We start from the raw sequence: 27,049 nt of genomic DNA on the forward strand, positions 1-27,049 counted from the left end.
TTTGGTGGATGCCCGTCTGTTTTGGGCCTTTTTCTTTTTTGTAAATCTAATTCCAGAACAATCCATTTTATTTTGGAAACAATGTCAGTTGCCCAGTGGTTATGGGTTTACATGAAGCATACTTACTTTTTCCGGAGATGCTTTGGTTGATTTGTACTCGTCCATATTTTTGTACCTTGCGATCTGTTTATTCGTCAATAATCTGTCAACTGATTGTTTTGCCAATTTTGAACACATTCTGAGTGTTGTTTTGATTTGATGTATGGTTTTTCCCTTTACCCCTTTCTCTTTGTGTGAACCCGTCAAACAGGCTCTTGTCACTTGTACTTGTTAAGGGGTTGTACCTGTGGTGAGTTATGTCCGTCAAAGCGGAATCTTGTCACTTAGTCGTTTTATCAATTTTCTAGCTTTTATATCTGCTACAGTGGCCGTTAGTAACTTACATCCGTCTAGGCGGAATCTTGTTACTTAGTTATTCACACCTTTTATGGTGGTCGTCAGTAACTTACATCCGTCCAGGCGAAATCTTGTTACTTGGTTATTCACACCTTCTACGGTGGTCGTCGGTAACTTACATCCGTCCAGGCGGAATCTTGTTACTTGGTTATTCACACCTTTTAGGGTGATCGTCAGTAACTTATATCCGTCAAGACGGAATCTTGTTACTTGGTTATCCACACCTTTTACGGTGATCGTCAGTAACTTACATCCGTCAAGGCGGAATCTTGTTACTTTGTGATTTATGGACCTTATGATTGGTTAGAATTGCCTGCACAAAGATATCAGAGGAATAATTCTTTGATTAATTTCAAGAACGAATGCATTCGTCTATTACATTTACTCGTGGTACTTCTTTAAATGCTCAATGTTCCATGGTCGAGGGAGCCTTTGTCCGTCCATGGTTTCCAGGTGATAACTTCCTTGTCTTGAATAGTGAATGACGCGGTAAGGCCCTTCCCATGTAGGACCCAGTTTTCCTTGAGTAGGGTCTTTAGTTGCTGTAGTGGTCTTGCGTAGGACGAGGTCTCCTATGTCCAGTCGCCTGAGTTTAACCCTCTTGTTGTAGTACTCGGCCATCTTTTTCTGATACTTTGTCATCTTGCTGGATGCGTTATCTCTTACTTTGTCCAGACAGTCCAGGTTGAGTCACAGTTCATCGTCATTGAGTCCTTCGCTGAAAGTTCCTCGTCTGATGCTTGTTACCCCAACTTCTACTGGGATTACTGCTTCTGTGCCATAGGTAAGCCTGAAGGGTGTCTCTCCTGTCGGGGTTCTGGCTATGGTTCTGTAAGCCCATAGGACACTTGGTAGTTCTTCTGGCTAAGCACCTTTTGCCTCGGCCAGCCTGGTTTTGATAATCTTGAGTAGCGTCCTGTTCGTCATTTCCGTCTGTCCGTTTGCTTGGGGATGCCCTAGGGATGAGAACTGATTCTTGATTCTAAGGTTTGAACAGAATTCTCTGAAGCCTTGACTGTCAAACTGCCTCCCATTATCAGATATGATCGTCAAGGGAATCCCGAACCTGCAGATTATGTTCTTCCACACAAAGCTCCGAATTCGAGCCTCAGTAATCGTTGCAAAAGCCTCTGCTTCAACCCACTTAGTAAAATAATCGATAGCAACAAGCAGGAACTTTACCTGACCTTTACCTTAGGGTAACGGGCCGACGATGTCCATTCCCCATTGTGCAAACGGCCATGGAGAAGTTATAGTCGTTAGTCTCTTCGTTGGAAGCCGTTGCACATTCCCATATCGCTGGCATTTGTCGCACCTTTTGACGATCTCAGCTGCGTCTACCTACATGGTTGGCCAAAAGTATCCTGTTCGAATTACCTTGTTTACCAGGGATCTGGGACCAGCTTGGTCGCCGCAAACTCCTCCATGGATTTCTTCTAGGATGTATCTGGTTTCTTCTTCGTCGACACACTTCAAGTAAGGCATAGAGAAGCCTCTCTTGTATAAGGCGTCATTAAGGATCGTGAACCTGGCTGCCCTCTTCTTGATCTTTTTAGCTTCCTCCGTGCTCAAAGGGAGGTGCCCGTCCTGGAGGTAGGATAATATGGGCGTCATCCAGCTGTCTGTGCCTTGGATGGTGAATGTTGCAACTTCTTCAATGCTGGGGTGTTTTTGGACCTCCATTGCCAGATCTGTGCCAATTTTCCCTTCTTCTGATGAAGCTAGTTTTGAGATTTCGTCAGCCCCTATGTTCTGACTCCTTGGGATCTGCACGAACTCCACTACATCGAATTCCTGAGTCAGATGCTTCGTCAGCTTGAGGTATTTCTGCATCCTTTCTTCCTTTGCCTCGTATTCTCCCCTAATATGTCCGACCATTATCTTTGAGTCACTTTGAATCAACAAGTTTCTAGCACCAAGTGCCCTTCCAATCCTCAGTCCCGTCAGTATCCCCTCGTATTCAACTTCGTTGTTGGTGGCCGGGAATCTTAATTGGACCCCATATTTCAGCACTTCTCCGTCAGGGGTGGTTATGACGACCCCTACTCCCCCCTTCCTCTGAGCTGACGAACCATCAGTTTGTATTATCCATCTGTCTACCTTGTTGGTAATCCTGTCTTCGTCTGGAAGAGTGAACTCTGCGATGAAGTCCGCCAGTGCTTGTTCCTTGATCGCCGTTCTAGGATGGTATTCAATATCAAACTGACTAAGTTCAATCGCCCACTGGACCATTCTTCCTGCAGCTTCTGGCTTGTTCATTGTTTTTTTGATTGGTTGGTCCGTCATTATGAGAATGGGATTTGCCTGGAAGTATTTCCTTAGTTTGCGCGAAGCCACAATCAGCGCAAACGCGATTTTCTCGATTTTTGGGTACCTGGAATCAGCTCCTTGGAAGGCTTGGCTGACGTAGTAAACCGGTAGCTGCTTCTTGTTCTCTTCTCTGATCAGGGCTGCACTCACTGCCGAGGCTGACACTGCCAGGTATAAGTATAGATTTTCCCCTTTCTTGGACGGGCTTAGGGGGGGTGGGCTGCTCAGATAACGCTTTAGTTCCTGGAACGCAGCTTCGCACTCGTCGGTCTAGGCAAAGGCCTGCTTCAAAGTCTTGAAAAAGGGCAGGCACTTGTCTGTAGCCCTAGAAACAAACCTGTTCAAAGCTGCAATTCTTCCTGTGAGTTTTTGAACTTCCTTCACGGTCCTGGGGGATGTCATGTTGATGATGGCTTGTACTTTTTTGGGGTTGGCTTCTATTCCTCTTTGGGACACCATGAATCCTAGGAATTTCCCCGAAGCAACCCCAAAGACACACTTACTTGGATTCAATTTCATCTGGTGTGCTTTTAGGGTTGTAAATGTCTCCTTCAGGTCGTCCAGGTGTGCGAGCTCTTCTTTGCTCTTGACGAACATATCGTCCACGTACACTTCCATGTTCCTGCCAATTTGTTGGCTGAACATTTTGTTCACCAACCTCTGGTACGTTGCCCCGACATTCTTCAACCCAAATGGCATTACCTTGTAACAGTAGAGTCCTTAACTTGTGATGAAGGCGGTTTTCTCCTGGTCTTCCTCAGCCATCCTTATCTGGTTGTACCCTGAGAAGGCGTCCATGAATGTCAGTAACTTGTGCCCGGCTGTGGAGTCTATGAGCTGGTCTATTCTAGGTAGGGGGAAGCTGTCCTTTGGGCATGCCTTGTTCAGGTCGGTGAAGTCTACGCACATCCTCCATTTCCCGTTGGTTTTCTTCACCAGAACTACATTTGCTAGCCATTCAGGATAATACACCTCCCGGATGAACCCTGCCGTCAGGAGTTTGGTAACTTCCTCTGCAACTGCCTGGTCTCGTTCTGGAGCGAAGGTTCTTCGTCGTTGCTGGACGGGCTTTCGTTCTGGGTCCACATTCAACTTATGTTGGATGACTTCTGGAGATATGCCCGGCATGTCCTCGTGACTCCATGCGAAGACGTCTAGGTTCTCTTTGAGAAACCTTATGAGTTTTATTCTCATCTCAGGGCTCAACGTCGTTCCTATCTTGGTCGTCTTATTCGCCTCTCCTTCTACCAACTCCACCGTCTCTAGGGCCTCTATCCTGTCTTTTTCCTTTTCCTCAATCATCCACATGTGGTTCTCCTTCCCAGCCAGGACTGCTTGGTAGCATTCTCTTGCCAAGACTTAATCTCCTTTCACTTCACCGACACCATTATCCGTTGGGAATTTTACCTTCAAATAGTAAGTTGACGTTGCCGCCTTTCACTTGTTGAGCGTGGGTCTCCCAACGATGACATTGTAGGATGAGGGACAATCCACCACCAGGAAGTCTACTTGCCGGGTCAACTGTACTGGGTATGTCCCTGCTGTCACTGTCAACGTCACTATACCCCTGGGGTAGACCCTGTCTCCGCTGAAACTGACGAGTGGAGAGTCAAAAGGGCGTAGTCTTTTTGGATCCAGTCTCAGCTGCTGAAAGGCTGGGAGGTAGATGATGTCAGTGGAGCTGCCATTATCGACGAGGATCCTCTTGGTATTGAACCCTTCTATATTTAGCATTATGACTAAGGGATCGTTGTGGGGCCGCTTCACTCCCATGGCGTCTCCTTCACTGAAGGACATGTCTTGGTATGTTCGTCGGTGCTTGGATGAGGGTACGGTGTGGACGCTGTTAACCTGTCTCTGGTATGCCTTTTTGAGTGATTTAAATGACCCTCCTAAAAACGGCCCTCCTGTAATCGTGTTGATCTCCCCTATTACCTTGTGCAAAGGTTGGGACGAACGGTCGTCATCCTGGGAGAAGGATTCATGCTAGCTTTTATTGTCGTCTCTGAACTTGCTATATTCTCCCTTCTTCACATATTTCTGTAGCTTCCCTTTTCCGTATCAACTCCTCTATTTGCTCCTTTATGTCCCTGCAGTCTTCCGTGTTGTGGCTGTGATCTTTATGGAACCGGCAATACTTGTTCTTGTCGCGGACATTAGGGGATGTGTGCAATGGTCTGGGCCATTTGAGATAATGCTCGTCCTTGATCTGCGTGAAAATCTTGTCAACAGGCATGACCAAAGGGGTAAATCTTACCGTTCGAGGACTTTTGTCATCTTTCCTCCTATTCCCGTCGTTGTTCCGACGATCTGGTCGATCTCTCTTCTGCCCCCTGGGATTGTCTTCCCTTTTGGCCTTGTCGCCTGGCTTTTCGGCATCCTTTATGGAAGCTAAAGTATCTTCAGCATTCATATACTTCTATGCCTTCAGGAGCATTTCCGCCATTGTCTTTGGTGGATTCTTTGCGAGGGAGGCCACAAGATCTCTGGACCTCAGCCCTGCTTTGAAGGTCATCAGCTGTACTTTGTCATCGGCTTCGTCCACCTCCAGAGTCTCCCGAGTGAATCATTTGACATATGACCTCAGAGTTTCCTTCTCTCCCTGCTTTACGGTGAGTAAGTAGTCTACCAGCCTTTTTGGACGTTGCCCCCCTATGAAATGGCGCAAGAAGGCACTACTTAATTGGTCGAAGTTGTCTATGGACGAGGTCTGCAACTTCGTGAACCATTCTCTTGCAGCTCCTTTGAGAATGGTTGGGAAGGAACGACACAGTATCTCGTCAGGTGGTTGTTGAAGACCCAGAGTTGTCTTGAAGGTATTAAGATGATCTTGAGGGTCCTTGAGTCCGTCGAACGGCTCTAGTTGAGGTAAGCGAAACTTTGACGGTACAAGGCATTCAAGTACCGCTACGGTGAAAGGCGAATCCGTAGCCCTTACCATTTTGTCTACGCTCCGGTCTGTCTTCTCTTTGATAGCGCTCCTTAATTCGTTCATCTCTTTCCTCATTTCTCGAAGAAGATCTGAGTTCTGTTCGTCCGGAGTGACTGGCCTTTGAGGGGTACCCCCTTCTCCCTCCGGGTTACCCTTGGACCGGCTTTCGTCCTGTTGAGCCTGTTGGACCTGCTGGAGTCGTAGCTGCATTTCCTGGTTCTGTTTGGTGAGTTCTTCAATGGTGGCTGTAAGGGCTTGAACTTGTTGGGCCAAGGCCGCTGAATCTGGGTTGGATTCCATCTGGATGTAGAGAGTTAATGGAAACCACGTTTTCAAATATGAATCTGAAAATTTCGTTTCCCACAGACGGCGCCAAACTGATGAAGCACAAGCTCGACAGTAAAAGTGAGCAGATGGAATCCTTGGTGGTATGAGAGGGTAGGCTCGATGAAGGTCACCGGTGTGGTGCCTGCCACAACGTCTCCAATGCCAAAGTTAGAATAATGACCAAACAAGATGAAGAATCAAAAAGTGCTCTCAAAGTGTCAGTGTATATGTGTGTACCTTCTGTTGACTGTATGAGGGCTTTATACCTGCGGCCTTAGGGGCTAGCCGTTGTGGTTGTTAATGCTTCCTCAATTAACGCCTCTGGCCCAATAATGGGACTTTTAAGAGGTTCCCAACGGTTTGCTTGGTTGATTTCGTAACTGTCCCGGTCATTGATTGTCTGCATTGAATGACTAACCCTGCCTTCGTCAGTGACGACTGCTTTCCTCGTTGTTCCGGATGACTTCGTTAAGGATGCTTCCTTCGTCATTAATGTTATCTTCGTCTATGGGATGTAATTTCGTCATTCCCATCATGTGTCATTGAAATTGTTAATGATTTTCAATAGGAAATTGCTTCAATTAAGCACTAGCATCTGAGGATGTAAAAAAAAAGAGGGTGAAACTACACTATTAGTCTCTGAAGTTTACTCTGTGTGCGCAATTGGTCTCTCAAGTTTTAACTGAGCAAAATTAGTACCTTAAGTTTAAAAAATAAGTTGTATTAGTTTTTTTACTAACTGCTGTTAATGGTGTTAATTACGTGACTAACAGAACAATGACACGAAGATAGTGGCTGAGAAGGATGTGTTACTTGGAGGCAAGAGGCCACCGTCGCCGGTAGAGGGAGGCGGCGTCGCGACAGTCTAGGGTCCGTCAATCTCTCTCCCTCTCGTGCCTTCGAGCCTTTGTGAAACAAAAATAAAAAAAATATATGGGATTTAATTTGTAACTAGTTTTGATTTTAGATTTGATTTCAACCGGGTCAGTTTGCTTTATATTTAATCTAATGTGGAAATTAATTATTGTAAGTTTTTAATTAAAAAAAAATGGCACATCATTAAAAATAATGTCAAGTCATTTTTCCGTTAGTCACGTAATTAACATCATTAACGGTAGTTAGCAAAATAACTAATACAACTTATTTTTTAAACTTGAGGGACCAATTGTGCACACAGGGTAAACTTCAAGGACTAATAGTGTAGTTTCACCTAAAAAATATATATATATATATATATATATATTTTACATCCTCAAAACCTATTTTATCTATTTTACCATACCATTTTATAACTCACCCAACATCTTAATTTTTATTTTTACACACAACTTATTAAAATAATATAAATTACACCATCAAATAATATATAATAAAAAAAAAACTAATTATCAAAGAAAGAGAGGGAGTGTGAGAGATTTAAATATTTGTGTGTGTATATTTCTTTTTCTTTACAACCCTATGAATAGTAAGTTGTATAAATACAAACTTGCTGTTCATGGTTGCTAAAAATGTTTAGCAACCCACACTTGGATAAAACTCAATTTGAGTGGGTAGGTTGCTACAATAGCAACTGGGGGGGGGGGGGGTGGTTTTACACCCCCCCAATGCAAATGCTTAGTACTTATAATATCTTGCTTAGAGCATTCACAATAAAGATCTAAAAAAAAAAGCTTTTAGCAACTAAAAAAATCTACTTTATCTATTTTAATAACTCACTTTACAATACACCCAATTTCAAATGTTCTATTTTAACATACAACATATTAAAATAATATAAATAATACAATAAAATAATATATCCTAACACAATATACAATAGCCACAACCAGCACCGCCTCAGCCACGGTTAGCCATAATAACCACTACCAGCCACAACAACCACTGTCTTAGCCATTGTCATAGCCACCTCTAGCACCACCCACAACCGCAACCCCCAACCACTACAATCACAAGAAATTGCAACCCTCTACATCCAAAATATAATAATCATCCAAAACCACCATCACTGCCACCTATAACCTGTAAATCAAAACCCCACCACCGAATCAATTAACCCACACCCACAACCTAAAGCTACCTCAATCAACCCACACCTACAACCAGCAAACCACTGAATCAACCCATACCTACAACCCAAAGCCACCGAATCAATCAACCCACACCCACAAGCTAAAGCCACCCCACTCAACCCAACAAAACCACCCAAAATCAAATCACAAAACCCACTAAAACCCAGCCACACTCACTGAACCACCACAACCTAGCCACACTCGACCCACAACAAAGACTCACGAACCACAAAATCAACCCAAACCCATGAAATCACGAACAAGGACAATCCATGAACCATGAACAAGGATGATCCACTAACCATGAACAAGAACGATCCACCAACACCTACGAAATCAACTCGACCCACGATTGTGACCCACAGGGAGAGGAGGAAGATCAACAGTCAAAGAAAGAGAGGGAGAGTCAGAAAGAAAGATAGAGGAGAGGGTGAGAGAGAGAGAGAGAGAGAGAGAGAGAGAGAGAGATAATAATAAAAAACACTAGCAACTTGCTACAATAAGTAGCTACTACTAGCAACTTACTGTAGCAAGTTGCTAAAACTTTTTAGATTTGGCACCTTTGATGTGGAGCATGTTTTAGTGTTTTGAGCTATAAAATAGCATTTTAGTAATTTTTACATCTTTGATGTGAACGCTCTTACATTGTGATAGGTAAGCTAAAGAGATTTGCAGTGGCCAATAACGTGTCCTAGAAATAAATATATAAAGCAAGCTCAGTGAAGTTCGCACCAGCTATGGAGCATGGGATGTTGGCACTAGCCCACAAACACATTCTTCTTCTTCTTCTTCTTCTTCTTCTTCTTTTTCTTTTCTTTTTTTTAAATTTGGGAAATTTGTGTTCTTTTGGGTTTGAATTAGGGAAAGACCCAAATAGAAACGAGATGTTCTATTAAATGGTTAAACCCAAGCATATGTGTAATATAAAAAAGAGTTGTTACATTATGTTTACATCATTATTTGATTAGACACATATGTACAAAAACTAATGGAAGTTGATAGAAAAATTAATAACACTCATTTTTTAAAATTTAAGGCACCAATAACACTTATTGGAAATCTCAAAAATCAAAACCACTCTAACTCAGTAGATGAACTTTAAATATTAACAGTGTATTTTGTTCTAAATAAAAGTTGTGTGATGTTAACTAGAAGGAAATGAAATTATTAGTCCATTCACTTTAGATTGTTAGTCTCATTTGCAAAATCTAGCTGGTAGGATTTTGTGTCAACCATAATTTACAATTCTTAATTTGGGTATTTCAAGAGGAGATTTGAAATTTTTATTCCTAAAGAGAAGATGTTATTATATTTGTTGTGAATTTCAAGTTAGTCATAAACTTGAGAAGATATTGTTATTGATTTTATAATAGTGGATTTATTTGGAGTTTATTTCGTGGTTTTTCTCTTCAAAAAGAAGGGGATTTTCACACAAATTTGGGTTCTTATGTGTGATTGATATATTGGCTTAGTAATTTTGGTGTCAATATTTTTTGGTGATTGATTAAAATTATCCATTGAATTTTTTTTTAATTCACACAATATTAGATTGCCAGTGGAAAAGGTTATGACGCCTAAACACCAGGTTTTCTTGGATTTTTTTTAAATTAATTAATTAATTAATTAATTTTTTATAATTAGAAAGCAACACAAAACCCATCTAGTTAAGAGAGACATTAATCCATTTTTTTTTTTTTTTAAGTGAGATAGAATTCTATTCTAGCTTAATCTATTTGTTTGTATAAAACTCTCTCTTAGAGACTTGAACTCCGGTTCTTACCCCCAACTCCCCACCAGCACTTATACTTATGGTTTGACCATTACGTTAAAAGTGTACGGTGCATTATAACTCATGTTCTAGCTAAGGTTGTTTGTCTCCATTTCCCATATTTCAAGTGTAATAATTACTCCCTCCCTTCTCGTGCACATGGGAAGCTTGGGAGAGTGACATGTTGATTGAGATTCTATTTTTTTGGCTTGTGAATGAAATAGAATGTATTAACTATATAAAAAGAGCGAATCACTCAATTTACAGTGTTCAATCTACAGTATTTTTGTTTAATCAAAAAAAATTTTTTGGAGCCAAAATGGTTCATTTGGCTAAAGTGTGAAAAAAAAAAAAAAAAAAAAAAAAAAAAAAGAAGAAGAAGAAGAAGAGAAAATGAAGGTAGGGATAGTGAGTGAAAGGGCTAGAGTTCCAAACATGGTTGTCAAAATCCTGATCTGGATTCTATGATTTACAATCCCATCTGGCCAAAATGATCTGGATCTTACAAGAATCTTTGCGATTATTCAGGATTGGTGGGATCTATGATTTTGACAATTCCAAACGATCTTGGTTTCTTATAATCTTTTTTAACTTAATAGAAGACTCAGTTGGACCCAAATGAAAAATAACATTCCAATAAAGTGTCACGTTTTGAGGTTTTTAGCCTCTTTAAATAATGCTTATAAATGGATGTAGTGATGTGTGATAATTACATCAAATGGATGCAAATTTATGAATGAATGTATAATTTATGTGATTATTTAACATACCAATGTGTTTTTTTTTCCCTCAAATAATGTAGAATCTTACGATCCACAATCTAATCCTACGATCTACGATCTCACTTACCTCCCACGATCCTACGCAGAATCCCGTTTTTGACAACCTTGGTTCCAGAGCTCTCTTTGCCTCTCTACCTCTCTTTTTTCTCTCTTTCTCAATGTCCAGAGAATTTTTGGAGCCTGAGAGAGAGAGAGAGGGAGAGAGAGAGAGAGAGAGAGAGAGAGCTTTCTCCGAAAGAAGTAATCCACCGCTCTCCAAATCCAAGGTTGCAAATGGCTGTTTGTGGACGTTTATGGTGGTATATCAGCCAATCTGAATAGAGCAATGGGGGATGGGTAGATCGAAGTAAAAGGTATATCGGCCAATCTGAATAGAGCAATGGGGGATGGGTAGATCGAAGTGAAGTAAGGCTGATCTTGTCTATGTGAATGAACCAAGGAACAGTGTTTTGGTTTGGCCAAGTGGGTGAGACAAAAAGGTGCGTATTAAACTTTCCCAATTTTAGATCACTTTGCCATCTGAGGGTAGTATAGAAATTGGGTGATGAGAATGAGATTGAGAGGAGAGAGAGTTGAAGGGAATGGAATGATAGGGTATGGGCATTTTACTACTCCGTAAGTATGGGCTTCTACTTCTCTTTTTTCTTCTTGAATTTTTGGTGTTATGATCTCCTCAATCTTCATATTCCAGGTGAGGTAAGCACTCTCTCCTCTATTTTTGATTTTTATGTTTCATTATTTGTTATCACTCCTGAACAATCATTCATCCAATCTACAGCCAAAGCTTCGCCTCCTCCAAACAGTACCTTGTTGCATTTGCTGCAACAATCCAAAAATTCATCATTCTCTTTTTGCCACTACAGGTTTATTTTGCACTATTTCAATAAATATTTCTCTGAGTTTGTTTCTGCTTATTTTAATTCTTTAATCTCAGTTTTGTTTTTGCTCGAGATAATATTCCCTTCAATAATATATTACTCTTATGTTTGTGCATACATTCTATCTAATGCTATGATTGATGGGTTTCGACATGAGGTTGAGAGATATTAAATATCTTGTAGATATCTGAGTCTTGTAGTCTGTGAGTCTTGTATTTATCTATCACAGCATAGAATATCTTGTAGATATTAGTTTAGTTTAGTAGTTTTATATTGTAGTTTGTAAATAGAGTGTTAAGCTACATGCCACTTGTTATGTTTGTATTGGCTGACTTGGGATTGAATATTGTTGGTCAAATTGGTTACTCTGTTTCTGCTATATATAAAGAAACAGAGTCAAATATTTATACATACGGAATCATTTTCTCAAAGCTCCAGAATGTTCATTCTCTCTTTCTGCATGCCTTCATGTCTCTGCATGCTTTCTGCCATTGCTGAACCTTCTTTAAGCTTGCATTTTTTATTTCAACATGGTATCAGAGCCAAACTAGCTTAGCGAATTGTTCAAGTCTGGTATTCTCTGATTCTTCCTAGTTCAATTTCGTTTTCTTTTTGATTTCTTGGGGCTTCTTTCAGATCAATTAGAAATTTTCTTCATTGTGTTTCTGATTGATTCTTGCACTAAGTTCATCATCTTCTAGATCTTGATTTCTTTAGCATATTGAAATCTAGATTCCCCTCTTCATAATTGGAAATTGATTTCTTTCAATCTTAGGGTTTCAATTCTCAATTTGCAGTGAGTTAATCAAGATTGTAAATTGAATCTTGATTTGATCTGATATTACATTGTATTACAGTGTTCATTACTTGTTCTTTGAAGATTTTTCTCTAAAAGGACAATTCTTGATTTTCGTTTGCTAAATCCTGTTTGGGACTTTGAATCTTCAATCAAGTTTCATCTTTTTCTTGATAAACATTGCACTAAGTATGACTGAAAGTACTTCCAGTGCTACTGCTCCAACTGTTCAGCCTTGGGAAAATTCCTCTAGCCCCTATTTTCTATCTAGTGGTGATAATCCTAGTATTTTATTGGTGGTTCAACCTCTCACTAAGGAGAATTATAGCACCTGGAGTAGGGCAATCCTCATTTCTCTAGATGCCAAGACCAAACTAGGATTCATTGATGGATCTATTCCCAAACCTCAATCTGTTGATCATCCCTATTACAGAGCTTGGTGTAAATGTAACAGCACAGTCTTGGCTTGGCTGTTTAATTCTGTCTCCAAGGATTTACAACCAAGCATAGTTTATTTCCAGAGATGTGTGGATTGACTTATAGTTCAGATTGGACAAGGCAATGGCCCTAGGATCTTTGAGTTGAGAAAGGAGATTAGTTCTTTGACTCAAGACAATTTAACCATCAATGCATATTACACCAAATTTAAGGGACTTTGGGATGAATTTTCCAATTATAGGACATGTACTTGTGGTCATCAAGTGGAGGAGTGTACTATATCTTTTCTGATGGGGTTGAATGAGACTTATGCAGCTGTTAGAGGACAGATTCTGATTATGGATCATGTGCCTCCCTTGAGCAAGGTGTTTTCTCTTATACTTCAAGATGAGAAACAAAGGAACATTGGGGTTGCCAAGAAAATGCAACTTGACACAGCAGCTGCTTTGGCATCAGCATTAGCAGCAAAGAATGTCAAGAACTTCAAGAAGGGTAGGCCACAATGTACTCACTGTGGTGCAATGGGTCATGTGGTTGAAAAATGCTATAAGTTGCATGGATACCCTCCTGGCTATAAGTTCAAGTCCACTAAAGGCCAGGTTGCAACTACTCTACCACCTTTTGCCAACAATGTAATTGCTCCTGAAGATGATGCAAGTGGAGGTGTTAGCCTTACAACCTTGGAAGATGATTGGGTTGGGAAGAAATCAAGGTGGATTATACACATTGCAAAGCAGCTTGCCAGATAGTTTGCCATCATGTGTTTCCAATGCTCTTTCCAAGCTTTCAGCTTCTTTTCCTACTGTAACAATTACTATAACAACTCTTAATTCTTGTGATGTGAATTCTGTTGATACTACTAGTCTATGGCATTGTAGATTAGGTCATCCCTCTACCAAAAGACTTGATTTGTTGCAATCTGTTGTACCTACCATCATTTCTTGCAATAATAAGAACTTTGATTGTTCTATTTGTCCATTAGCTAAGCAAAAGAGATTGTCTTTTCCTATTTCTACTTCTCATTCATTTGCATGTTTTGATTTAATACATGTTGATATCTGGGGCCCTTACTCCACACCTTCCCTAAATGGTTCTAGGTATTTTCTTACTTTAGTGGATGACTATAGTAGGTGTACTTGGGTGTTTCTGATGAAATACAAGTCAGAGGCTTCATCTTTGATTCAATCCTTTTATAATCTCATTCTTACTCAACTTAAACTTCCTATAAAGGTCATTAGATCAAATAATGGACCTGAATTTGCTTTGAATTCCTTTTATGATTCTAAAGGAATTATACACCAATTATCTTATGTGGAAAGACCTCAACAAAATTCAGTTGTTGAGAGGAAACACTAACATCTTCTTACTGTGGCTAGAGCTTTGAGATTTCAAGCTAATTTACCTTTCAAATTCTGGGGTGATTGTGTTCTCACTGCCACTTATTTGATTAATAGAACACCTAGTCCACTTCTTCAAAATCTCACTCCTTATGAAAAACTGTTAGGGCATTCACCTTCCTACGGTCACTTAAGAATTTTTGGTTGTTTGTGTTTTTTTTAAACCTTATCTAGAGATAGGACTAAGTTTGATGCCAGGGCTAAGCCTTGTATGTTCCTTGGTTATCCTTTTGGCACTAAGGGCTATAAGGTTTATGATTTTGCTACTAAAACTTGTTTTGTCTATAGAGATGTTTTTAAAGAAAGTATCTTTCCTTTTAAATATTGGTTGTCCAATTCTAAGTCTGTTCCCATTTCTTCCTACCCCAACATGTTTCCTTCTCAACCTATCATACCAGATTCCTTTTCTTCTTTTCCCACTGCAGAATTCACTCCTTCTTTCTCCACAGACTTGGCTATACCTCCTGATGAGTTCCCTGACCTTGTTCATCCTAATTCTAACCATTCTAATTCTTCTTGTGATGTTCCTCAATCCCAACTCGATGATCAACCTGCTAGGCAGTCCACTAGAGTTAGGAAACCTCCTAGTTATCTTTAGGACTATTATTGCAACTTGGCTTCTACGCATGTGTCTGCCTCGGTTTCACTTCCTCAATCAGATGCTTCCACTGCTCCTGGTGATACAGGTATTCTTTATCCTCTTACTTCAACACTTTCCTATGCCAAACTTTCTTCTTCCCATAAATCCTTTGCCCTTGCATTAACCATTGCTAAGGAACTTGAAACTTTGAATGATCCTAAGTGGCTTGATGCCACGAAGGTTGAAATTGATGCACTTTAAGCTAACCATACTTAGGTTATGTGCAAGCTTCCTCCTGGTAAGGTACCAATTGGGTGTAAATGGGTTTATAAAATCAAGTTGAAGGCTAATGGTTCTGTTGAGAGGTATAAGGCTAGGTTAGTGGCCAAAGGTTTTACACAAACTGAAGGTATAGACTTTTATGAGACCTTTTCTCCTGTGGTTAAGTTTGTTACTATCAGAACTCTTTTGGCTCTTGCTACTATTCATGGTTGGCATTTAACTCAGTTAGATGTCAACAATGCTTTCTTGCATGGGAACTTACATGAAGAGGTTTACATGCTCCCTCCACCTGGGTTTGGTAGCAAGGGGGAGGTTTGTAGATTGACAAAGTCCCTTAATGGGCTTAAACAGGCAAGCAGACAATGGTTTGCAAAGTTATCCTCTACAATTGTGGATCAAGGCTTTGTACAATCAAAGGTAGACTATTCTGTTTTTACCAGGATTAAGGGAGGTTCTATGATCATCATACTCGTTTATGTTGATGATATTCTTATTGCCAGTAATGATGTGGATGATGTGAATGTGTTTAAACAATTTCTGGACAGCAAGTTCAAGCTCAAATATTTGGGAACCTTGAAGTTTTTCCTAGGTCTTAAGGTAGCAAGAACTACCAATGGAATCTCATTATGACAGAGAAAATACACTCTTGAGCTTCTGTCTGATGCTGGTATGTTAGCTTGTAAGCCAACAAACATTCCTATGGATCAATCAACTAAATTCAGTAGTTCAGTTGGTGATGCAGTCCCAGATGCTTCATTGTACAGAAGGTTAATAGGAAGACTTTTGTATTTGACATTGACTAGGCCTGACATTTGTTATTCAGTCCACAAGTTAAGTCAATTCATGAGTTCACCTAGAATACCTCACCTTTAAGTTGCTTACAAAATCCTCAAGTACTTGAAGAAAACACTAGGTCAAGGCTTGTTCTTGTCTGCAAGATTAGAATTGCAATTGAAGTCCTATTGCGATGCTGATTGGGCAGCCTGCCCTGATACCAGAAGGTCAATCACAGGGTTTTGTGTGTTTTTAGGAGATTCACTAATCTCTTGGAAGAGTAAAAAGCAGCAGGTGGTGTCTAGATCCTCTACTGAGTCAGAGTATAGATCAATGGCAACAGGCACTAGTGAGGTGGTTTGGCTCATTACTTTGCTCAAAACTTTTGGCTTAAATCATTCTCAACCTGCTTTCCTTTATTGTGATAGTAAAGCAGCCCTCTATATAGCTGCTAATCCTGTGTATCATGAACGAACAAAACACATTCAAATAGACTGCCATTTCATTCGGGAAAAGATTGAAGATGGGGTTATTAAAACATTTCATATTCCTACACGGCACCAGATTGTAGATTTCTTTACCAAAGCTCTTGGGCAGAAGCAGTTTCATCACTTACTTTCCAAGATGAACTTTATTAACATATACGGTTCATCTTGAGGGGGAGTATTAAATATCTTGTAGATATTTGAGTCTTGTAGAGTTTTGCAGTCTGTGAGTCTTGTAGCTATCTGTCACAGCATAGAATATCTTGTAGATATTAGTTTAGTTTAGTAGTTTTATCTTGTAGTTTGTAAGTAGAGTGTTAAGCTACATGCCACTTGTCATGTTTGTATTGGCTGACTTGGGATTGAATATTGTTGGTTAAATTGGTTACTCTATTTCTGCTATATATAAAGAAACAGAGTTAGATATTTATACATACGGAATCATTTCCTCAAAACTCCAGAATGTTCATTCTCTCTCTTTGCATGCCTTCACGTCTCTGCATGCTTTCCGCCATTGCTGAACCTTCTTTGAGCTTGCATTTTTTATTTCAACAAGAGATGGAGAGAGAGAGAGGAGTAGATGATAAAAAGGGAATTAGTTGTGGTTTTGGTATTTATTTAAACTCAACAAACAGACATACGGTAGGTATTCTCATTTCTCAGGTCCATCACAGCTGCTTAAGGGAATTGGGTCATGGAAACTTTAGGAAAGCCCTATGTTTTTCTCAATTTCTAACCCTAACACAAAATTCACAACCCATTTCATATAATTATTTGCTCTGAGCCATCATGGTTTTCATTTATGTCAAATAGCAAGAATTATGGTTTTCAACTTCCTTAACAATATCCTTTTGCGCTTTAATTTTAAAACACTGGATCATGATTAATTTTTTTTGCACATGCTTGTTTCATTAAAAGATATGGAGTTAAGATTCTTTGTAACTGGTTTAATTTCCTTCTTATTCATTATAGACTGAATTTTTCTGATCATGTTCTTTGCTTAATATAATTGTGGTGAGTTGTTAGTTTTCAGGCACCAATAGTGCACTGTCCCATAAAAAATCATCAAGCTTCATTTTTCTATATCCACCTTCATCCTTCAATCCCAACAACAAAATCTCTATCTCTATCTCTCTCTTGGGTTTTAATAATAACTCATTGTAATGTAAGATTTTATAATTTAGCAACCTAATGGAGCTGTAAGGTTTGTTTCTTTCTTTGTTCTTGTATATTCGTGATTTCCTTCTTTTTTTAATCATTTTCTATTCTTTGATCCAACAGGTAGCTTAGTGTCTTCTAAGTGAACCAGGTTAGAGTTATATATATATATATATATATATATAGTGTAGCTTTACATGATTAAATCTGAATTGTGAGTTAAGAATTTTATATGGAGGGTAGGAATTGAAGAAATAAAATAGGATTTCTGCAAAAAATGAAGGTAACAAGGTTGACTTTGAAAATACTAGAGGTAATAAAGTACGAACATGGCTATCTTGATAGCAAATGTAGAACCATTGTTGGGTTCTTCATGTGTTGATGAGGTAAATCTCCTTGAAGAATTTTTGTGTATGTACTATGATAAATTTGAGTGTAGTTTTCTATTATAATTATGTATCATATGCAGTAGGGTGCTTAGGATGTGAGAAATATTGTTGTTGGGAGTTATGTAGTGGGATATTAGCTGGATGAAATTGTTCCCGGCAATAATGTACCCATCTGTATGGAGGGTAGTTTTTGTGGTCTTATTTGTGCAACATCTTTTTAGCTTTTTGTAACATGTGCTACTCTAACTTGGAATCTATGAACAAGAGGCTTTAATTCCACATTCTTAATGTTCTATAATGCCAATTCTTGGTGATTTCATTTTGTTTTAATTCAAGTATTAATTGATCATTTGCTTGAAACATGATGTGGATTGTTATTTGTTAATTACATTTTTTATTTATTTCCTTTGCTATTTCTTTTTGAGTCATATACATATTTAAAGTTGTGTATAGTCATTGACTTGATTCTTTTGGCAGTTGACTTTGATGCTATTTTTATGGTTTCTTCTTTCTGTATGATTGAAGAAAATATTTTGGTTCATGTAGAGCATTTATATATTTGGTCCAATTTTGAATAAATTTTTTAATCAAACTGAAAACAATTAAAACCAATTATATTGTTCTTAGTTGGAGGAGTTCCATGACATGCCAAACAACCCCTCTTTATTATAGCTTGGACTTTGTTTTTCGGAAAATTATAATGACCTCCCATGAATTTTGGGAAATTAACACTCACTTACTCCATTGTTTTACTTTAAACAAAAACTTCCTCTAAAATAATATATATACTACACCTTGGTGTAAGTCAATTAAGAATTGGGAGTCCTACCACTGCGCATCCTTAGTGCGGTGGTTACTCCACAAATATAAATGCTTATCAGATGTGGGAGGTAAGGATCGGGGTTCAAGTCTCTAAGAGGGAGCTTCACACACATATACATTTAGATTAGGTTAGAGTAGAAATTCTATCTTATATATATATATAAAAAAAAATTTTAAAAAAAAAAAAAAAAGAAGAAGAAGAAGAAGAAGAAGAAGAAGAATTGGGAGCCCTCTCCCAAGTACTGCATAGGGTTAAGAAACACGATGAACTATAAAAAAGTATGATTCCTTCCTTTTGTGCTTATAATTCTGTTTATATACGTTATTTCGTAAAAAGGGGTTGCTTGATACAAATCATGGTTCCAAGGGAGATCTATACAACAGGGTGACTCTACTTATGTTAAATATAAATTTTCCTTTAAACTATTTAGCCATTGATGTAGATATGTCAAATTGTTTTTCCTATTTTTTGTTAGAGCTTCTCAAAGACAATGGTTGAGGATGTGCTTTTCAATTTTTGTTATTGGTAATAATTTGTTCATAATTTTTATTGCAGCTCAGTTTCACTTTTATATAGTGTCTGTACCTTATGCAATTTATCTACAAAAAGAGTTGCAAAAGTTTAGGTATATTTTTTAAGCATTTGTTGAATAAGAGATTTTGGATTCAAATCTCATTTACACAAAAAATTGATTGCTTCTTAGCCTAATGATAAATTTATATTCTACCCTATTTTCACTTATCAAATAATAATAATAATAATTAAGTGTTGGACATTTCTTTTGTTTTTTGTTGGTTGAGTCTTATACAAAATTTTAATTTGGTTTTGTTTTTAATGGCACCATTAAGGTCTTTCCATTTGAAGATAAAAGTTCAATTTCTCATTTAGGTAATGCTGATAGTAGAACCTTTGCCTTGTGCTATGTGGTGTTCACAATCTTGATTCAATTTCTGTGTTACGAGCATTTGGACCATATTCCCCAAAATGAAAAGACTTTCGATGAGTATACAAAGATTATCAAAGAAGAGGTTTCCTGGAAGAAAAGAGTTGCATACATGATAGATGTGTATTATATCTGTATATCCTTATGCAAAGTTGCTTGCACTTCTCCTTGGCAACAATATTCCTTATAAGATTTGGAAAATTGGGATTCTATGCGATCAGTGAGAGTAGCTTTGCTGAAGCTCTTTGGCTTGCCTGGACTTTTGTAGCTGACAAGGTTGGCATTACGTTAAAGATTGCTTTTGTCTCCATAAGTTCAGGAGGGCATGCTGAAATTTGCAACAATGCTTGGGCATGTTTCTTAAACTAATCTTAGAGAAGATGAATACACTGCGGAGGAAAGGAGTCATTGAAAGGAACCACATACTAGTGATAAATTGTTAACTTCTTGAGTGTATTTGAGCTTGATGCACCTCCATAATATAATTTTCCTTATCAAAATTTGAATGATAGTTAGATTTTCTTTAACCTCTTGATATTGTTAAGATCGTAGTCTTGGAGTGATTAGTTTATCGTGATTTAGCTTTGGAAAGTTGTTATGGAACTTTTGAGATACCACCAATTATTATTTATATATTACCAAAAAGTTTCATCTTTAAGCGATTAAGACATTGTTGAAAGCATGAACTTAACTGTTATTAGAATTTTATGTCTAATTATGGTTTTTGAGATTAATTAGAATAGGAAAATGAGTTTATATGAATAGTTGAGTGTTACCTTGTTAGTGCAAGGTTGGCAAAAGTTAAGTTTCAGACACATGAAGTTAACCTTGATACTAGCACCCCTCATAACATTTTTAGTATTTTGGTTCGAAAGTTATCAGCTAATATATCTTAATACCTCCTGAAAGGGGATGTGCAAAGTGCAAAGTTGAATTATATACTATGAAAAATAGCAATGGCAAACAAATGTACTTCATTTTTGGTGCTTCATCTCATTTCAGTTTTCTTGCTACATTTTTTCTTTCTTAGGATTAGCTTTTGTAGTATTAATTTACTCCAATTATATAATGGAAAATTTTACTTTAAATAATTCCAAATGATATACCACCATTTTTCACTGATTTTAGTTTCCTCAAGCTTGTGATGTATTATGCCTCATTTTAGAATTTTTTTTCTTTATTATATAATCAAATTAATGAAATATTTAATGGTGCAATTTCTAAGCACTTTAACGCTCAAATGATTATATTTTTAATTTGTGTTATAAATGAATTCTAAATTTTATTTTAATTGTTAATCTTTATAATGGCTAGCACGTGTATCTCAAACTAGTTGTTTATAAAAATAAAATAAAAAAGTGGGCTTTTGCCAAAAGAATATATATATATATATATATATATAAATATATATTTTGGTAAAAAGGAAATTCATCCAAAGGCATATATTACGCCAAATTTTAGGTTGTCATATGAGGAAAGGTTATCAACTGATGACCACACCCGCACCACAAGAGGAAACACAGAACTCATCAGAATTAAAGGTTCATGTGGTCCTTCCAATGGTCCCTAAGCACTAGTAAGGCATAACTCAAACAAAAACAAAATATCTTCTTCCCATTGCTGTGATTGGTGAACGGAAAAAGTTATGTAGTGCTAAGTTAAAAAAGAAAAAGAAAAAACAATTGGGAGTGAGTCGAGAGAGTGAACGAGTGAGGCTGTGCTCGAGGGTGTCAATCAAAAGCCCATTTGGGGTATTGCAATATAGGAGGCAGATGAGTGAACTGTGTGACTGTGTCATTCGAGAAACAGAATCTCAAATTGGCTTTCAGGCCACAAAGTCAAAATCTCTGGGTTTGGATCTTCATTGAAAAGGAATGCTGAGTTTCGTGAACTTGATCGAAGTGTGAATCAAGGACGAGACTGAAGTAGCTTGCAAAAGCAGTGACGTTCTCGATCGAAGCGAATTAAAGCTAGCTCATCATATAGGCAAGGGCAGGCAAGCTCTTCTACGACAGGTTGGCCTTTCTAGAACTTTCACTCCATAAAAAAAAAAAAAAAATACATAAAATAATACACTTGTTATTATTGATAATTATTGGGTTACAGACAATTTTTTTAATTTAAGTTCCACGCATGAATTTGATGTTAATGCGTGTATGTTTTTTTTAATTTTTTTTTATATATATTTGTATAAAAATTGTTTATTTTTCTGAAAAAATATATATAAATATTATTTAATGAAATATTAAATGTATTTTAAACTATGTTTTATGGCATCCATTAACAAAAACTTTTTTTTTAGTAATATTAAGGACAACTATTTTCCCAATATATATATATATTTCATTTAAATCATGTTTATTTTTTTGAGTGCTTATACATTTTTTTTCCCTCGTACCATAAATGAATTCAAGAATAAATAACACGCAAATTATCTCAAAAAAAAAAAAAAAAAAAAAAAAAAAAAACACCTAGCCAATTTAGCCAAGTTTATTGAACCCTTAAGAGTGTTCTCATTCTAGGAGTCAAGTTTTGTCAAGTAATGAGGGATTAAGCTTTGTTCAATAACGAATGTAAAATGATCAAGTTTGACTTGAGCCCGAATCAAGCCTATAAATGATAATCGAGCGTGAGTTCGTCAAAAACTATAAAAGTTTGAACTCGCCTTGATTCATTAATCAAGCTAAATTTGAGCTCAATATCAAGCTTTTAAGCTTGAGATTCAACACAAGTATATTATCACTATAACACATGAAAAAAAAAAAAAAAAAAAAATCTCATATTTCATTATCACACATATCATTCTCTTTATCTCTATTCTCAGGAATACTTCTCTCCCTTTCCGTTAGAGGAACCAACCACCATTTGCCACGTCATTGGAAGTTGATCTGGATGTGGCAATTTGAGCGTCGGTAGTGCTCCATGTTGAAGGCATGGTGGTCACAAGACCATCCTGACCTAGAAAAAAAATATTATATATAAATTTTAAAAGTTTAATGATTTTTCTACCCTTAAAAAAATTGTGATCACCCATAATATTTTTAGGCCTAACAAAATTAAACTTTGGTTCCCTTAATGATATATTAGGCCCTCTCAAACAAAAACAAAAAGCTCAAGAAATATTTTATTGAACTGAAATTTGAAAGAAATGTAGATTGCAGCATTGATAATGAGACTATTATGCAATGATTTCAAAATATTAAAATTCGTAGAAAGAAATTATAAATTTTATGTATTTGCGTATTTTTTTGTCATTGTCAATATATGAAATTATATTTTTATTCGATTTTGTATAATTTAAGTTTTTAATGACAATACTATAAAAAATAAAAAATAAAATCTTAAAGTTGCCACTGGTGCCTTCATGATCTAGGTGTCTGCAGTGGTTTTTTTTTTTTTTTTTTGTTTTTTTGTTTTTTTTTAGTGCAATTTGGGTTTGGGTTTAATTTATGACAGTGGTGGTTGTGTAGCAATGGATTTAGATCATTTGGTTTGCAATATGAGTATTGCTTTTTGTTGTTATTATTAATAAAATATATATAGGGTAAATTGCAAATTACACCCCTAAAGTTTAGGGGTGTTTAGATTTTACATTCTAACGTTTTAGAATTTGAATTTTACCCTTTAAATTTTAGGAGTGTTTAGATTTTACTCTCTAAAGTTTGGAGTTGTTTAGATTTTACATTCTGAAGTTTTAGAATTTGAGGGTATAAAATCCAAACACCGTCAAACTTCAAGGGGTAAATTCCAAATTTTAAAACTTTAGGGTGTAAAATCCAATCACCTTCAAATTTTAGGGGTATAATTTGTAATTTAGCCTAAAATATAAGTTGTTGAAATAGTAAGTAAAATAAATAAAGTAATTTTTTTACCTATCTTTTTTAACATTTGCGGATAGGAATAATGCTCTTAAACCCTGCCTGGTGATGGAGCTAATAATATGCTCGTCGGTCAAGTCGGTCACTCCATTTTGACAGCAAGCACTGTCCTATCTTTCATCAAAATAATGTTAGGGTTTTGGAGTGTGAAGATATAGGTCAGATGGACATGAAGGCTTTCTCCGTCCATAAAATTTTTTGTTTTTATTTTTTCAAATAATTATAAACAAAAATTCTTTAATAATTTCAAATGTGTACTAATAAGTAATAAAAACTTAATGACTCAATTTATATAAAATCAAAGAGAAAGATTTGCTGTAAATTAAGTTGCACAAACTCCTACAAAATGTACACGTGTCAACACTTTAGAGATGACTTGTCTAGGACTTTTACTTAAAGAAAACTTTTGTTAACCCACTTACTCTTACCAGGTGTTGACACGTGCATTTTGCAGGAATAAATATCATAGGAAATATGGTGCAATCAATAGATAGGTCAATCTCAGGAATATGCTCATCTCTATAAATGAGTCAATTTCAAGAATATGCTCATCTCAGCTATAACGAGTCAATTTCAGGAATATGCTTATTTATTCGGTAATACTTTCAGGCTTGTTTTTCTGTTGACTGTCATGCATCTATTGATTGTAATGTGACATATGTTAATATAACATGATTGATTAAAAATTTATGTATCATTAATAATTCTTATAATTCCAAATTATAATATGAATGAAAACTTTCACGAAAGCAAATCTCACATGAAAATGAAAATTTATCAGCATAAGGACTAAGGAGATGACAAAATTGATAAAGACTATCATGTGAGAATACTACTCACGTCAATGTAATGTGATATTTGCAAAGCCCTTGATTTTATCATGTTTGAGGACATAAGTTTTATTTAATTATAAATCTCATAATTTACCTTAACTTAATTCAAGCTCTTAAAAGACTTTAAATCACACAAGTATAATTAATTGATAGTATTAGAAAACCCGAGAATTTAAAAAATATGATAACAACAAATTTAATGGTATTTGGGTCTAATGATTCCTGCTCCCAACATTAGAAGGGGTGATGGATAAGATTGTCGGTAAAACCCTTATAAGGTGTGTAAATTATTTAAGAAAAATGCTAAAGTTATAAATTATTTTACAGTTTTTTATTTTTATTTTTACAAATTGTTAATGCAGTGAGTGTTATTGGTAAGTAAAAAAGAAATTGATGTAGTAATAAGTCCACATGAAAACAAGTAAGATTTTATCACATCAATAGTTTGTAAAATAATTTGTGATTGCAACATACTAACATTACTCTTTATTTACTAAGGGAAAAAAAGTATACAAAAGAGTAGCTTTTTCTATTTGTCAAATCCTTTTATCATTTGTTAGACAAATTATTATTATTATTTTTTTAAACTTTCTTTTTTCTTTTCCCATTTGGATGGTATCTTAGTCGTGAACTTCTTGCACAATAATAATGAACAAAATTTTATCTTCCGCATTAAATCTTCATTTTAGCGCAGAGAGAGAGAGAGAGAGAGAGAGAGAGAGTAATGGCATCTATAATTTTATGAATATGGATTCCAGTCATCTAGTTCTTGTTTCCAAAGAATGAAGCACATTTTATAGTAATGCTTTGGGTTTTATTACATAATCGTGCAATTATTATGGTGCATAATGAATGTAGTAACCTTTTCTTCTGGGTTGCAGGTCTCTAGAATTTGATTAAATTCACTTAAACCTGGTCATGTTGCAAAAAGGATTGCATGATGGGAGGTGATCATCAACTATAAATTGCCTAATTAATTGTCTACCACCTATCTATTAGAATGGAATATCTTTGTTTCCTTTATTTTAGCTATCTTTGGTCAAATCGAAGTCCTTGTATTGAACTTAAAAAACCAAAAAAAAAAACCTATATTATTTGAGATTTGTTTTTTTCCTAAATTCTTATAATTGCACTGCATAGAAGTTCCATAAAATTATGAACCCCAATGTGATTATTGAAACAGATGGGAGTTCTTCTTTAAGCCAAAAAAGTTCACAAGTCTTTTGCTTTTTGGCTGAAATCGTAAGTCCTTGTTTAAAACCAAAGAATACTAAGGAGCTGGTTTGGACTTGGTTTTTGCAGAACTATTAAGTGCACCTGCTTGAAGTTCCCCAAAAAGGTGAGAGACCAAATTTTATTATTGACTGCAAGAAACTCGTAATAGTTGTTTGAACCAAAGATTGCTACTTATTTCTTCAATAGTTCAATTAATCATGACAGTTCAAGTAAAACTACAAAGATGTAGAAATAATGATCTAAAATTTCACCACCTAGACGTGTTTTGTCTCATGCCAGAACTCGTTTGCAGTCAAATCTATCTCAATTCTAACCTTTGGGACACTTTCTATATGGGCTCATAATAAGTGTATAAGCAGCGCCATCTAATTTTAACCATGTTTTAATTGTATTCGTTCTGATAGTTTTCTAAACTTTACAAACAGCTAGGGTCCTATAATTTAAGACAGCATTTTAACAAGATTGCATTAAGGTTTTATGAGTCGTTGTAGTAGAACAAAGGGTTAATATGTTTTTATTAGACTAGTTCACTATAAGGTTTTACAGCCTTTCAAACTTTGGTCTTTTACGTTCTCTCTCTCTCACTTTCTTAAATATGTTTTTCTAGGGTTGATAAAAAAAAAAAAAAAAAAAAAAAAAAAAAAAAAAAAAAAAAATTTCTAGGGCTTCTAAAATTTTTCCACAGTTGAATCTAGTTTGGCACTATGTGCGGCCCTTTTTTTGTAACTTGTCAAGCCCAAGTTCAGTGGTTAGATTCAGGGCCTGCTGGATCTTGGGTTTTTAAGGCCAAGAGGAGAGTTGGTTCCTGAGCTCAAACAGCTAGCAAATCCAAAAAGAACCAACAAGAAAAGAGACAATAATGCTTCTCCAACATCTTCTTCATAATTTTGTATTGTTTAGACAGTGAATATTGACGTTTAACTTTTACTTACCTACTTTTTCAATTACATCTTCTAACAGATTCTTTATATTTTCTCTATCTCATTTAAATATTATTTCTTCTTTCATTATTTATTCTTTTTTTAACAACTATATTTTTCAATGAGAAGTATTACGTCCATAATATTTTTCAATTAAGATTTTTTATTCTTTATATTATTTTTCCTTTCTTTCATTTCATTTTCATCCATACATTTCATTTCTTTTTTCTTGTTTTTCTCCTCCACACACATGTCCAGTGTACTATCTCTATCCCCCCCCCCCTTCTTTTATTTTCATTTTCTCCCTCATTCAAGAACATTCCAACGAATCCGGCTCTCAATCTCTCTTTCTTTCTCCAGCTCTCTCTTTTTCTTTTTTCTTTTTTACTTGATTCCAGAACATTCACTAGCTCTCTCTACGACAAGAAAAAAAAGAAAAGAGGTATAGAGAGAAAGAACAAGAGAGATGGGTCATTGTGTTGTCGCTCATATTCGTCCCCAATGCAGTCTAGATGGGTTAGATGGCTTCTTTTTCTTTTTTCTTTCTTACTTGATTCCAGAACATTCACTAGCTCTCTCTGCGACAAGAAAAGAA

At 36.5% G+C, this 27,049-nt stretch overlaps 1 protein-coding gene and 2 long non-coding RNA genes across 4 annotated transcripts; 2 read left to right on the forward strand and 1 right to left on the reverse strand.

The window, feature by feature from the left end:
* Positions 1-1,320: 1,320 nt before the first annotated feature.
* Positions 1,321-4,074, reverse strand: LOC115969831. The gene is made up of 4 exons (XM_031089452.1): positions 3,674-4,074; positions 3,104-3,388; positions 1,834-2,986; positions 1,321-1,599 (listed from the first exon to the last, which is right to left on the reverse strand). The coding sequence occupies exons 1-4, from the start codon at positions 4,072-4,074 to the stop codon at positions 1,321-1,323; spliced, it is 2,118 nt and encodes a 705-aa protein (XP_030945312.1).
* Positions 4,075-11,039: 6,965 nt separating this feature from the next.
* Positions 11,040-20,178, forward strand: LOC115976417. 2 transcript variants are annotated; one of them, XR_004088309.1, is made up of 3 exons: positions 11,040-11,263; positions 11,423-11,507; positions 19,533-20,178. It is a non-coding gene; the product is annotated as an uncharacterized LOC115976417 (long non-coding RNA). The 2 variants fall into 2 exon arrangements; XR_004088310.1 differs by having other exon boundaries at positions 11,220-11,259; positions 19,533-20,050.
* A 989-nt stretch (positions 20,179-21,167) lies between these two features.
* On the forward strand, positions 21,168-25,347 carry LOC115978351. Its single transcript, XR_004088687.1, has 3 exons — positions 21,168-21,602; positions 23,920-24,061; positions 25,180-25,347. It is a non-coding gene; the product is annotated as an uncharacterized LOC115978351 (long non-coding RNA).
* The last annotated feature ends 1,702 nt before the right edge of the window (positions 25,348-27,049 follow it).

This window comes from Quercus lobata, chromosome 2 (genome assembly GCF_001633185.2).
Source record: "Quercus lobata isolate SW786 chromosome 2, ValleyOak3.0 Primary Assembly, whole genome shotgun sequence".
In the NCBI taxonomy this organism is placed as follows: domain Eukaryota; kingdom Viridiplantae; phylum Streptophyta; class Magnoliopsida; order Fagales; family Fagaceae; genus Quercus; species Quercus lobata.

Bases quoted from the DNA above. Each gene is read 5' to 3' on its own strand.
- LOC115969831 (XM_031089452.1), bottom strand. From the start codon at position 4,074: ATGTGGATGATTGAGGAAAAGGAAAAAGACAGGATAGAGGCCCTAGAG. The intron at 3,389-3,673 runs GTGCGTAGACTT...ACAAATTGGCAG, and splicing joins ACCAACGGGAAATGGAGGAT to GAACATGGAAGTGTACGTGG. The intron at 2,987-3,103 runs GTTTGTTTCTAG...TTATCTGAGCAG, and splicing joins AGAATTGCAGCTTTGAACAG to CCCACCCCCCCTAAGCCCGT.